This window comes from Dendronephthya gigantea, unplaced genomic scaffold (genome assembly GCF_004324835.1).
Source record: "Dendronephthya gigantea isolate DGI-Jeju-01 unplaced genomic scaffold, DenGig_1.0 000038F, whole genome shotgun sequence".
Lineage (NCBI taxonomy): Eukaryota > Metazoa > Cnidaria > Anthozoa > Malacalcyonacea > Nephtheidae > Dendronephthya > Dendronephthya gigantea.
The window spans coordinates 101691-115533 of NW_021163048.1; the positions used below are offsets into that span (position 1 = coordinate 101691).

Below are 13843 nucleotides of genomic sequence, written 5' to 3' on the forward strand. Positions count from 1 at the left end.
GTTTTCGATTTAGTTTCTCGAGGCCTGTGTGGATTGGAACGTCGCTTGTTTAAGAGAGATTGGAGTACAGATAATGTTCCTAGTTTTTATATGCTAGAGATTAGGTTTTGCATGCATAATTAATTCTTAGATTAACAAATTGTGCCATCGATATCAGCTTGAATTAATGCATGCACCCACACAAGCACTTTTTTTGTCAAGTTCGATTCCATGCACTTGCACAGGAGCAGACACATTGTTTGCTACCCATATACTTTTCACAAAACAATACGAGGTCAATATTTAAGCTTGAGGGAAGATATTTCATCTTCTTTCATCTTTCACATCACTTACTGTACGAGTGAAGCATACTGTAGATACTATAGATACAAAAAAACAAAAGACAAAGACAAATTATACATCTGCATGCGTGGAGCATCTCTTTTCTTCGCTTGTTTTACGGAATATACAGTTTTAATGAACATATATTTTTCTTGTTTTTCCTGATGATTATATCTCAATTTAAATCTTTCCTTCTTGTGGGAAGAATTAGCATGTAATTAATGAATTAAACCTGTTCATAATCTTTAATATTAATTATAATGTGGAATTTGCTATTATAGCAAGGAAATGTAATAAAAAATAACGAGTTAGGAAACACTGACTAAGTTGGAAAGCCAACCGTGCTGTACCTGCAGAAAGACGGAAACTGAGCATTTTAGATCGCTTCCTTTATAAAGGGGAATGTGCTTTATTTATATATAATTTACTGTCGTCGAAAAAATTAAGTTTCTATCTCGTGTGTACGTATACAAAATGAATTTTTACCCGACAAGCAAAATGCTAATTGTAGTAGAGTGCGTTCATAATATCGCTTAGGAATATCTTACAGGAATATCATACAGAAATCAGTGCATGTACTGTAGGTTTTCCGGTATAGGTAAAAATGAAATATTATCAGGTCAAGTATTCTTTAATAAATTATTCGATTAATAAAGACCTTAGAAATTTCCTTAACAGAAGGTACAGGGCAAATTGTGATTTGCAAATCCTTGAAATTTTTCAATCGACCAATTTTTCAAATTTCGTTTTTACGTAGTTAATGCATGCAAGTGTAGAAAATAGTTAAAGGCAATTCATTACCTATTGGCTTATCATAATGAGTAATCTTGTTTTTAATTAAAAACTACCTGAATTATTTAACTCATAGTTTTTCTTGTCTAGCTGAAATGACTGAATCTGACAAAACACTCAGTTTTCAGTTGAGAGTAATTATACTGAGAAATTAAGAAACATTTCCAGCGTGTACGAGAAAAGGATTCATTATTCATGTAAGACTAATATATATCATATTACATACGTACATGCATATGTGAAAGGCTGCAAAATTTTAATTTAGTGAATACGTGCGCGCGCAATTTCCCCGAGTATGAACCGGCAGATTTTTGCTTATCATTTATGACTTGCGCCTTAATTGAAATTTTCTTCAAAATACTCTTCTCCCCACTCGCTTAGATAAAAATTGAGAAAATCCCATTTCCTCTTTATTATTCTTTTCTTTAAATTATAGTTTATTATAGGGAGTGTTGGAAGGGCCTGAGAGCTTCGAAGATTTCCGGGAGAGGGAGGGGTGACCCTTGAATTGTAGAGTCAAGCTGCGCTGATAAAAGAGTATTGTTATATTCGGACTGTGGAGAACACATTCAAAGCTATGGAGAATCCATTCAAATGTTTTTTGAAAAATAATATAATCGGTGTAAACTATTTGTTCCTCTCATTCTGCTAGCTCGACACTGTCTGGAAATTTTTCTCTGACAACTAAACTTCTTCAACATCAAGTAGATGCTTAGCTTTGAACAAACGTACTTGAAAAATATGTCAAGGAACAAAACTTCAGTTCATGGTCATGGAATAACAATCCACGACGAGAGTTTGTTCAAGCAGTCACTGGTGAGCATCAACGAAATTCGCCAGAGAACTGCTGCATTATTGATGAGATTTGATTGAGGTTTTTAAAATTCGAAAATTCGAATAAATATCTAACCTGTGGCAGTGCCGATTAATTTGACCTAGGGCAAACTTTACTTTGTCATTCAAAAGCCATGTTTTGTAAAGGTTTTAAAACGAACAGCAGTGCAGAGGATTAAAATTTAACCCAGGGTTAGCGCTAACCCAACATTGAACAACTGGATATCAACCCGTGTTTGACATGCATGTGAGACAAAATTGCATGTGATTACTGAATTAAATTTGATACTCGTTTAAGAATTAACTGTAGACATAGTAAATATTTTATTAGCAAGGAAATATAATCTACAGAAAGATCAATAAAAATTTAGAATGTTTACTAGCTATGCAAACATTTTACCGCTCATTAGGATTTCATTTTAAACCCACTCAAATAAAACCAGAAACCATGAACACTGCCTAAGCCAAAGCCTAAGGCCTAACATTCGTCCAGGGAGGAACGTTAGAATATAACAATAGAGTTGATGTTCTTGGGCATAAATGTGTTTTTGGCTCTCCTCAGAACACTTTTTAACCCTCGCTACGCTCGGGCTAAAATGAGTTCAGAGTGGGGCCAAAAACACATTTATGCGCGCGAACATCAACTCTATTGTTATAATAGTGTTGACAAAGACATTATTGTAGCTTTTGCGACGAGTCATATTGCCTGTTTTTTAAGCAAAAAATCTTTAATATACTGTAACTGTACTGAACACCGATTGCATTTGGCAAGTACCGGACTGTTGATGTAAACACGAAAAGCAATGACAATCAAAAAAGTGCATAAGGCCTGTTTCAAACGTCGCATTTTGCATGTGTCGAATACAATTGTTTGAATTATCTGCATGCGAGATGCGACGTATGAAACAATTGAATTCGCTGTTTTTAATTGCGGTCGACCGTGATGCTAAATTCGACTGTTCCGGTCGCATTATGCGAGCTCGATGCGACGTGGTTTCATAGGTCGCATTTTGCATGTGTCGAATTTAATTCGCTTGAAGAAAAAGGCAAAGAACGTCATGCATGTTATGATTTTGAAAGGCCCAAGTAAGGAAATATGGAGGCCGTAGACAAAAGATATGAACCAGAAAAATCGTATTGTATTACGTGTGCATAAAGTTGAGAAAATTCATTTGCCTACCGCGTCTCTTTGTAATGGTTGCGCAGTACACGAATAAAACGAAGAATCCCAAGGCTGGCTGGCTTGCTAGAAGCGGCTGGGAAGCAATTGGATATTGCATAAAGTGCAATATATTTACGCAAGAGTATTAGGAAAATAATAGCAAGAAAAGGATTTCTAGAAATATTACATTTTTTATTTACTCCCAAGCGGACTGTCGCTGGTCATAAGGAATAGAGCCCGCCGAACCGCCGAACTATTTGAATTCAGCACATGCGAAATGCGACGTTTGAAATGACGGTCGGATTATTGTTTTAGGGTCGAATCTAATTAGAATTGTATTCGACACATGCAAAATGCGACGTTTGAAACAGGCCTAAGAAACTGATTTAAAATGTCATATGAATCCTCAACCCTGATCATTGTAAAACTACTATTCCATCCATTTTCAATCGTTAACATGAATATTAGGCGCAAATCTGAGTTCATCGCAAGTTATCAAATATCAATCATAATAACAGGAATGATAGCACTATATTTTTTTAGACACATGAATTTGAGTGCTAGAATGAACACCTGCTCCGGTGCATAAACATAACCGGCCGAGGGCTTTATTTAGAAATTTGTCATCATTACAGTTTTTGACAGCGTGTAAATGTTTGCGTGGCTGTACCAAGTCAGTCAGCCCTGAAGGCAGAAGAGTTTCAATGCTGTTATTCAGTCGAGAAATTTGTTCGAATGCCTTAATTTGTAAATGTCACAGATATTAGGGTGAAAAATAACAGAAGAGCATATATTATCTTTTATCAAAAACTCAAAAAGTAGCTGTCTTGGTTGAAAGATTTAATTTAGTGATAAAAAAATTCTCCTAAATCAGTTGTTTGTTTTGTGAAAATAACAGAAGATTCGATATAAGATTACTACAAAAAAAAGAGGGCGTACCATTAGATTTTCTTGATAAGGGGTGAGTGATGAAATAAGATTGCAAAATACAGTAAGTGTCGGAATCTCTCTATGGCCTCTATCAAGCCACATGTTTTTAATTAATTTGTTCTTCCTTGCAAAAAAGGGGGACAATTATGTTTCGAGCTTTATAGAGATGCACAGTATAGATCTATCCCCACCTAGGATAATGATTTACCCACGAGCCACAACCAATATGGCATAAAAATATGACTTAATCTGTAATTCAGCTTCGAAAAACCGGCCGTATAGAGCTTCTGACCTATCAGTTAAATGAGTGAAATCACTAAAATAAGTGAATTATCACGAGGTTATAAGATGAAGTATTTTAGTTTAAAAAAAGTGAAGCCTATAAGGTACGAAGGCTCATAGAATGAATGGAAATTGGAAAATGGTATATTACAATTATTATTTAGTAAATTAACAATATGAGTGCAAGAAATAAAAGGTCAAAAAAAGAATCGAGTGATAGTGGTAGGTATCTAGAATAGCAATGCTCGTGGATTAGTTATTTCGTTCAAAAGGAAATGAACAAAGTAAAAAATTGATCAAACTGCATGGGTTATTACCCCCCTCTATTAGATTTGGTTTATTTTTGTATAAATATTTGCATAATGGAAAATTTGGAAATAAAGTACTAATCAATAGTTATGAATAATCTAAGATAAACAGGCAGTGGTATAACATGTTATTCCTCCCTCCCAACACACACCTTCAAGATCACTGTTCAAGAAGATTAAAATCCATTCAATATTGATAATATGAACATAAGTATTACCCCCAAAATGCTGGAAACTGTATTTATTATAAATGTAAACAAAATGTACTTTTTATTTAAGGCAACAAATCATCAAAAAAGGCTAAGGTATGTGAAAAGTATTTAAGTATCTTTTATGTCTTTATAATTTTTTTGCTGTTGTCTGTTTGAGTGCCATACTCAAACATTTTCGTTGTATATTCCTGTATTATAAATTTTTATAGGCTTCAAATGAGACAGGAAACAATGGCGATGCTGAATCAGGTACCATATAGTTTGGAGCAAAATCATGTACTTTGTAACCTGATTAGTCTGCCTGTTTAGTCTATTTGAAATATTAATGGCACAATCATGATTCTTCATGCATGTTTTCTTTGTTATCACCAAAGCATATAACTACCCAAATTATGTGTATATATTTATCAACAGGAGCTATGTTGAAAATGCATTTAGTTTTTAGCTGAGTGGTTATAGTGGAAGGTAGACAAGTATCTACCTTCTGAGGGGAGGGCTATGAGAAAAGGTGCTATGCCCTTCGAACATTTTTCACTCAGTATCAACAAAGTTTGGGCCTTGAAAGATTTGCCTTTCCAGAGAGATGTTATTTGTGAAAATTGCATGTAGTTTACCCAACATGATTCCAACTGTAGATCTATGACCCCCTTCCAGATACACATAAAAACGTATTCAATTTTTCATTGTCTGAATAATGTTTTCCCTTATATTTGTAAAGAAAATTCTATCAATCAAAGTGCTCCCAAATCTTCTGCAGTAACACTGACAGGAAAAGAAGCTGAGGAGGTAATTATAAATAACAAGATAATTTCACTTTATTTGACTATTTGTCTCTTAAGCCGGGGTCAAAATAAACTGACAGGGGGCTCAGAGGTTAGAAAACATTGGAAACAAAGTTTTCTTTTTTTACGCAGCAAATGCTGGTTTTTGCTAGGTTGCAGGTCAATTATCTACAATTATCGTACTGTTCGTAATAATTGTGCTTCGAGTGCGTTCTTTCAATTCATGAGATCGTTCAATACATGGATGTAGTATTAAATACATTTGCTAAACATAAACAAAAAATAAATGTTCTGTTAATAAAAGCACAAGAGCCAAGATATATCAATGACTATTTAGGATGAATATGGCGGTCGCGATTACCGTAAAGTGGTCCAGTTAAAGTTAGATCATGATTCTCGTCCTTTATGGGTGGTAAGTATAGAACATAATCACAGCAATTCAGCTGGGACATCTTCACGTTGATTTTCGTGTTTAGGCTACATTTGAGCCGTAATTGTGCACTTTACAAAAGCTGTTTACATATTCCAGTATAACCAAGTGTAACGTAACGTAATTACCAGCGGTGCGAGTTCGCCAAAACTTGCAAATATGATGAGGAAACGAAGGTTTTATTTACAGTTTCGCTGCGTTGTATCGTACTGTATCCCACGATTACAGAAGATAATATTCTGTATTAGGTTTTCCTCATCCTTTAGCAATAAAGGGCGTCCGTAACTACAGTAACTTTATTCACTTTCTCCGTTCACCTAGGCCCCAGATGGCCATATCTTTTTGGAGTCATTTTCACCTGTTTACAAACATGCTCACGACTTCTTAATTGCCATTTCCGAGGTAAGGAAAATATTAATGGCACATCCAGCCACCCAGGAGAGGACAAACATTAGACCCGTTTGTAATGATATTTTATCTGTATGGAATAGCTTAATTGTTACAAGAAATCGTATTATAATAAATTATGTCAAATCCATGGTTATTTTATCTCTTATTTAGCCAGTATGTCGACCGGAACATGTGCACGAGTACAGGTAAGGATGGTGTAAGTGAATGATGGTGATTTTATGGGATACATTATCGCTCATCTGAAAAAAGTTCTCTTGATGTTCGGATTTCCCCTTAAAATCGCTTTTATCTTCTTTCGTATCAGATTGACTGCCTATTCATTGTATGCTGCTGTTTCTGTTGGACTTCAGGTTATACTTTTCAATCATTTAAGGCGATAATAATTTACTTTATTATTATATTTTGTTATGGATCAACATTTCATATGACGTATCGGTATAGTTGCTTTTTCAGTTGCTTGATCTCCTCCGGGAAACGTGAGTGCAGGCAATTTCGTGGTGGAACGCTAAAGACCGTTTTATGAATTGCTTCAAATACTGAAAACAGGAAATTTTATTTTAGACCAACGACATAATTGAATATCTGCGAAGATTGAGTAAAACATCAATTCCAGATGGTATTATTCAGTTTATTAAGGTACGTTTCAGTATATACTACATTCATGACTTCTCTTTGTCCTAAACAAATCTGAAAATTTAGCAATCCTGCATTGAACCTGCATGCGTAGGAACTCATATGAAACACGGTTGTTACTCTCGAATTATTTTGTATTTTTAAAGCTATGTACCTTGAGTTATGGCAAAGTCAAGTTGGTTTTGAAACACAATCGATATTTTGCCGAGAGTTCATTTCCGGTTAGTAAATATTACTAGGTGTATAATTTTGTTAAAAGTAACTGATCGTAAGTTACAGGTTTATTTCCAGGAAGTCTTACAGAGGTTACTTCGGGATCCTGATGTCCAAATGTGCAGGTATAACACATGATATAGAGATAAAGCATTGATATATTGGGTAGGGTAGGAATACATAGAGTTGCAGGGGCAAGTACGCGAGTGGCTGATGCGGTTCATGTGATGCCTAATATCATGTCCCTGAATTAAGCCGTTTTACATCTGGGGCCGGTTGTATAAAACCCTTTAACTACATTTTTGCATAGTTCAATCGTAGTTAACTCAGATTGTTAAGAAAACCTAGTTAACACGACGACTATGATGCGCCATTTCTGTCCTTAAAAGTTAACTAGTCTTTTATACAACTGATACAACTAGTCCCAGGTCATGGCAAAGCTTGGCTTTGTATATGACAGACCGTGAGCAAAAACCTACTCGCAAGCTCGTTTCGAGTGCTTTCATCTTATTAAAAGCAAGACAAAAGCATTTTCATTGGATGAAAACTGTCGCAACGAGCTTGCAGGTTGGTTTTATGACGAATAAAAAAGAGCCGTAAATCATATAAGTCAAGATATTAGTGGGACGATGCGACAATTTTTCTATTTTAGGAAAAGAAACGATACTGATGTGGCTGAAAATGACACACAACTCTTGTCAACAACCGTATCAACAAAATCTGTATTTCAGGTTGTTTTCGATAAATTTTAAAAACATCATTCACTGTTATGCTTGATTTAAAAGATTAAACTCTTGCTTCCAGATATTTTTTGGAAAAAGGAAAATTCGATAATTTTCTTCGTACATCTTATTTGTTCATCTTTAGCGTTAGTAAATTCGTTTCTATTTGTAAAACTTTATGATAAGAGATCTGCAACTTGGGACAATTCTGGTGAATGTAGTTCTCAAATCTGGCGAGAAGAACGGGTCAATTTTGAACAATCGCGAATTCTTTGTAACACTTGTCATATGTTCTCTTTATAGCCCCATAAGGTCAGGCCATCATCAGCGCCAACCACAGAAATTACTAACGTTGAAGAAGAAAAGGTATACCATATGAAAGAAAACACGACATACATATAGCTGTAGTTCAAACTATACGTATTCTAAACGATGGAATGATTGGAATCTACCATGATGGCAGGCATATGAGTGATGTCATCCAACGTGATTGAAGTGAAGTCGTTGCTTTGTTTATTAGGACTAATTTGAATCATTGAACAACTACATATGATTGCTATATATAATTCAGGTTTTAGGAAACCTTGCATGATATTGTGCCTATCTTCTGGTCTATTATAATCCTAATTCATGACGTCATTCCGCCGTATTAATATGAAATAATTTACTAAATCTTACTTTTCCCAGGACAAAACTGAGGTCGAGTCATCGATTCCAACCGATATCACAGATTATATAGATAAAATAGATCAAGATGAAGACGAGGAGGAGGTAAGAAAACCAAGTATATTTCATTCGCCATTTGACGTTTGTGGTTTTTTTTGTCCATGTTACTGTGCATGTGTATAGGCTTGGCTGTTGGTTTGAGTGCGTGCATGTTTGTGTGTTGTGAACATTATAACTGCAACATTCCAAGTATAAATTTGCCGAGCCATAATGGTGTCTTCTATATGTTATTCTTCTTTAATTTACCTATGAATTCATGACTTGATGATGTGCACATGCACTCAAGTCTCGCAGTCATAATGACGATAAACAACACATACAAATCCATTCAGGTTTTCGGATCAGTTAACAAGTTTTAAAAATTTCATAGGCGCAGTCATTTTCTTTTGAAGTTGCACAAGAACATATTGAAACGTTGCAAAGAAAGTAAGTTGCGTTGCAACATTCTGCATGGTTCCTTTAGATGGAAGTATAAGCAGTATTTCGGGTCTTGTGTTGTATACAACTTGTATAAACAATTTTCTGACGTTGGACTTTAGATGTATTGAGCTGGATTATCCATTGTTGGCTGAATATGATTTCAAGAACGATACAATTAATCCTGACCTAAAGTAAGCTTACCTGGCCTGTCTTGATTTCTTTCTGGATTTCTAAAGATAAAAATAAAGTATAAATTATCTTTAGTCTGTAATTCTTAAACGACATGCATTCATTGATTTTCTAGTGCTGATTTGAAACCAACAACAGTTCTACGGCCGTACCAGGTTTGTCATAATTGAAACAGAGAAATGATATTAGTACATAGATAAAAAATCCAGAAATTGTTGGGGAGAAAGGTGTCAAGCTTTATACTATTGTCTCTCTCTGGTTTGTTAAAGGCAAGGTCTGAAGCACAGTTTACCGTACTTTTTTCTCTGCTGCACCGCAATAGTGATTTGTTTTGTAACCGGTGTAATCCAGAAAGGACTCGAATAAATGAGACAGTGGACGTGCAGCTAAATTTTTTAAAAAAGGGTGTATAGGGAAGGGGTTTATTTCTAAAAAAAATTAAATTTGTTTTCAGGAAAAGAGTCTAAGAAAGATGTTTGGTAACGGAAGAGCACGATCAGGCGTAATTGTATTGCCATGTGGTTAGTATGAACATATTCGTAGAGTACTTAGTAATCCTCGGTATTTGTCGTCACGTGGCGTAGTAGCAATTGTTGGATGCAGGGGTGGTAGGAGAGACTGTCAGTGTTTCTAACTCTGCGTATTGTAAAACATCAAAAGGTGGAAACCTCAACGGCGTTGACAACAATCTTTTAAAAAAATTCAGGTGCCGGCAAGACACTGGTGGGCGTAACTGCTGCTTGTACTGTTAGAAAACGTTGCATTGTTCTGTGTACCTCTGGTATGTTACTGTATTTGTGGTTAACACAATATTTATACGAAGGACAAACTTTCCTAAATTAGCTTTATGTTTAGAGTACTAACCATAGATTATAGAAGTTACAACTGGAAAGAAACTCATTTTCATATTCAGTCGATGCTCTTTTATGCCTTGTACTAATTTAAGGATTGTTAAAGAATTTAAGATGATCTCTTGAGACTTTTTTGCTGTCTTAATTCTAAAATAGGTGTTGCTGTGGAGCAGTGGAGAAGTCAGGTTTGTGTTACATCCATATGCAGAACATACTACGTTGTCATATTTAGTGTCAAACGTCTTTGTAAGGGTCAGAAAGTGGCCAGAAAGGGCAGGAGTTTGCAGCACAATTGTTTCCAGTCAACAACTGTGTGCGCATGTCTATCATTATTTTCAAACTGCAAGATTTGCATTGAGATTCAAATCTGTTGTTTTAGTTTAAACTGTGGTCGACAGTGGAAGATCGCCATATTTATTGTTTCACTGCTGATTCGAAAAGCAAGCCTGGCGGTGAGTCGGTTTTGAAACACAAGACATTTCTTGTTACTGAAAAACGAAATGAATTATAGGAAATAAGAAAAATGGGTGGCTGACTTCGTTTTTCAGTTATACAATACAACCCAATGTTTACAATGAAAACACAGGTTTAATGCCTTCGTCATGTTGCTATGGAAACAAAGACAATTTTTAAAAATGTACTTGTACCTGAAATCTAGTATGTGTTATTCTCAGGATGCAGTATCGCTATCTCGACGTATTCAATGATTTCTCATAGCGGTAAAAGATCCTGGGAAGCCGAGCAGGTATCTTTTAACTATGTTTTTATTTATAGCTATATGATGGTTATTGCTGAAACGCCCTACATTTGATTCCACATATATTCCCTGTGTGCATGCATGTGATCATAGTTATGACGTAAATCAGTGCACATTTTCTGAGGCATGTTTTGTATTTAATAGGTCATGAATTTTCTTCAAGGTCAGGAATGGGGTCTTATGTTGTTGGACGGTAAGATAACACTACCCAATGTTTTGTGATATTATTCGTGAACAAAAATGGCATACTTTCCGATTTATTTAAAGACATTAAAGATAATCAGAGAATCTCGCGAATAGGCACAAAGAGCCTAAGAATGAGTGTTTTCTAAATTTGTGTTGTGTAAGTGAAGACATGTACAGTACTCGGGGACGGGACAAAACTATATATAGGTTAGAATGTACGGGTGGGAACTGCATAGGAGGACAGGGATAGAACGGTGTAACGGTGGGACAGAACAGGCAAGGAAGGGATAATATAAGGAGTGAGGACAGCACAATATCTGCATGGACAGTGTAATCTTGATGCAGGAAAAGGTCAAAACGGGATAAAGGCTATAGAGTGTACGTTTAGGATGGGAATCAACAGATCAACTTCGGGGCAACAACAGAACAGGAACAACTATTTTAGCATTCCCATCTTGCATATTTCTTAATGCTGTTTTTATATAGGATACGATTTTTTAAATAGGTTATTGTTTCATTATTTTAATTGATTGTCAATATGTATCATAATGGATCCTATATGTTATCCAGTACATCATTTATTGTTTTCTATATGCGTATAGAGGTGCACACGATACCTGCAAGGCAATTTCGAAGAGTACTAACTGGTACGTAGAAAATATGTAAATATCATTATTAATCTTTGCGGTTTACGCACGTGGGTACCGTCAAGATGACGGGCATCATAATTAAGACCAATTAAAAAACAAGTGTAGAAAATGGATTTCGACGAAGGGGTACTTTTGTATAAGCAAAATTTACTCATCACCGATTTATGAGGCTGTGTGGTTGTGTGAAACTCGCAGGTGAAACCCTAGGTAGCCCAAAGGTATTTGTGTTTTAATCTAAAGCGTCCATCAATTTTAATATCGTGGTCTGTGACGTAAACACCAATTGCTATATTTGTATAATAATAAGATAAGGTTGGCAACTAAATATAAATGGACGCTTTAGATAAAACACAAATACCTTTGGGCTACCTAGGGTGAAACCCTTGTGTTGTTGAATCGTAGTTACTCCACGATCACCATTGTGAATATCCAATTGATCCTGCCACCAACTGAATCGTTAAACCGATTCCATGCAGTTGTATAAATTATTTGTTTGCATACTAAGAATATACTAATTTTCTATAATCCATATTCAGCCATCCAAGCTCATTGTAAACTTGGTTTAACTGCAACCTTAGTTCGAGAAGATGATAAAATCCAGGTACGTTTGAACCTGATTTTAATATGCACGTATTTATAAAAATTGTCATGTCGGATAAGAACCATGCCGTTGTGTCGTAGTTTATATCCCGATTGAATTTTTTCTCGTCTCAGGATTTAAATTTCTTGATTGGCCCAAAACTTTACGAAGCTAATTGGATGGAACTTCAAGACAATGGATTTATAGCAAGAGTTCAATGTGCTGAGGTGGGTAGAGTAACCTAATCATCCATTCTCTACACTTCCTTGAACGTATATTGATAGGTCATATATAGATTTTTTTATAGATCTTTTGTTAGGAAAGATGCCTGTGCACTTTTCTCACATTTTATTTCCTATCTCTGAAAGGTGTGGTGTCCAATGACTCCAGAGTTTTACAGGGAATATTTAAATATGAGGTCTAGAAAGCGAAAGGTATAGATAGCTACTGTATGTTTTTCTTTCTCTTAAAAACTAACTATATATTGTTGCTACACTAAGGAATTTATCCTTCCTGTAGAAGAATTTACACGAATATATGTTTCTTGCAAACGAGACAATTGACGTTTGGTAGCATTTGACTGATCATTTCCGGCATTATTGAGTGAAAGTAAAGATATACTTGCACATGCTTGGCAGTCAAGGACCTCCAGTTAGGTTGTCAAAAACGTACTTCTGGTTGTCAAAGAAGATACTTTACCTTTTTTAAATTGCTTTCCCGAAGGAAATCACCTCTTCGTTTTTTTAATGAGAACTCAGCAATAACAGTGAAATAATGAAAGAAGAAACAATTACAAATGCATAAAAAATCTTGCACTGGTTTTTGCCTTTTGCTTCACCTTTCTACCATCTCTTCTCCTTCAAAGCTTGTAGTAAATATATTCTAAAGTAACCTTTTCTTTCTTTAGTTGTTGTATGTTATGAATCCCAATAAATATAGAACATGCGAGGTAAGAAATTAGTTTTATTCCATGCAAGCAAATGAATTGTTTTTACGCGAAAATACATCACGCGCATGCATGCATGCATGTACATCCATACGAAATCACGGTATACAGATTATGTGTATACAGATGAATCAGCTGAGATTCTCAGCATATACATCTGGGCTTGTTGGTGCGTGAGAAAATTGCCAGGACATTCTAGGCCTTGCTGCATGCATGGAAATTCTGTTACCATATACATGCAGCAGTTATGATTTACGTGTTATAGCTACTACATATACCTGATAAAGTTTTGTTCTAAATTCCAAAACTGTTTCGTGAATGCAGAAATTTCAATATATACCAATATAAATTGAAATATTGCACTTGTATACAAATTGTATATACGGCTCCTCTAACAATGTTATTACTTATTAGATCCTTAATTGTTGTTTTCACTAGCGCGCGCGAAAACAACTAATTTACACTGATGGAGGTCTGGGTTAATATAGGCCGAATATTTTGCAATG

At 35.3% G+C, this 13843-nt stretch overlaps 1 protein-coding gene across 4 annotated transcripts in view; it reads left to right on the forward strand.

The window, feature by feature from the left end:
* LOC114526433 (general transcription and DNA repair factor IIH helicase subunit XPB-like) overlaps positions 1 to 13843 on the forward strand; it is a 45146-nt gene that overhangs the window by 4530 nt on the left and 26773 nt on the right. Inside the window, exons 3-32 of one of the 4 annotated variants that reach the window (XM_028548031.1) lie at positions 1204 to 1310; positions 1550 to 1929; positions 4486 to 4543; positions 4909 to 4934; positions 5051 to 5090; positions 5560 to 5627; positions 5961 to 6035; positions 6375 to 6455; positions 6615 to 6649; positions 6769 to 6814; positions 7026 to 7100; positions 7244 to 7318; positions 7389 to 7435; positions 7963 to 8041; positions 8336 to 8398; positions 8720 to 8803; positions 9129 to 9184; positions 9298 to 9369; positions 9483 to 9522; positions 9822 to 9888; positions 10074 to 10148; positions 10375 to 10403; positions 10598 to 10670; positions 10893 to 10963; positions 11120 to 11168; positions 11764 to 11808; positions 12348 to 12412; positions 12526 to 12618; positions 12760 to 12825; positions 13299 to 13340. In XM_028548031.1, coding sequence (XP_028403832.1) covers positions 4498 to 4543; positions 4909 to 4934; positions 5051 to 5090; positions 5560 to 5627; positions 5961 to 6035; positions 6375 to 6455; positions 6615 to 6649; positions 6769 to 6814; positions 7026 to 7100; positions 7244 to 7318; positions 7389 to 7435; positions 7963 to 8041; positions 8336 to 8398; positions 8720 to 8803; positions 9129 to 9184; positions 9298 to 9369; positions 9483 to 9522; positions 9822 to 9888; positions 10074 to 10148; positions 10375 to 10403; positions 10598 to 10670; positions 10893 to 10963; positions 11120 to 11168; positions 11764 to 11808; positions 12348 to 12412; positions 12526 to 12618; positions 12760 to 12825; positions 13299 to 13340 — 1683 coding nt within the window. In that variant the 5' untranslated portion in view covers positions 1204 to 1310; positions 1550 to 1929; positions 4486 to 4497. Of the gene's footprint in view, positions 1 to 1160; positions 1930 to 4485; positions 4544 to 4908; positions 4935 to 5050; positions 5091 to 5559; positions 5628 to 5960; positions 6036 to 6374; positions 6456 to 6614; positions 6650 to 6768; positions 6815 to 7025; positions 7101 to 7243; positions 7319 to 7388; positions 7436 to 7962; positions 8042 to 8335; positions 8399 to 8719; positions 8804 to 9128; positions 9185 to 9297; positions 9370 to 9482; positions 9523 to 9821; positions 9889 to 10073; positions 10149 to 10374; positions 10404 to 10597; positions 10671 to 10892; positions 10964 to 11119; positions 11169 to 11763; positions 11809 to 12347; positions 12413 to 12525; positions 12619 to 12759; positions 12826 to 13298; positions 13341 to 13843 lie in introns of those variants that run through there. The other 3 variants (XM_028548032.1, XM_028548034.1, XM_028548033.1) reach the window with 3 other exon arrangements.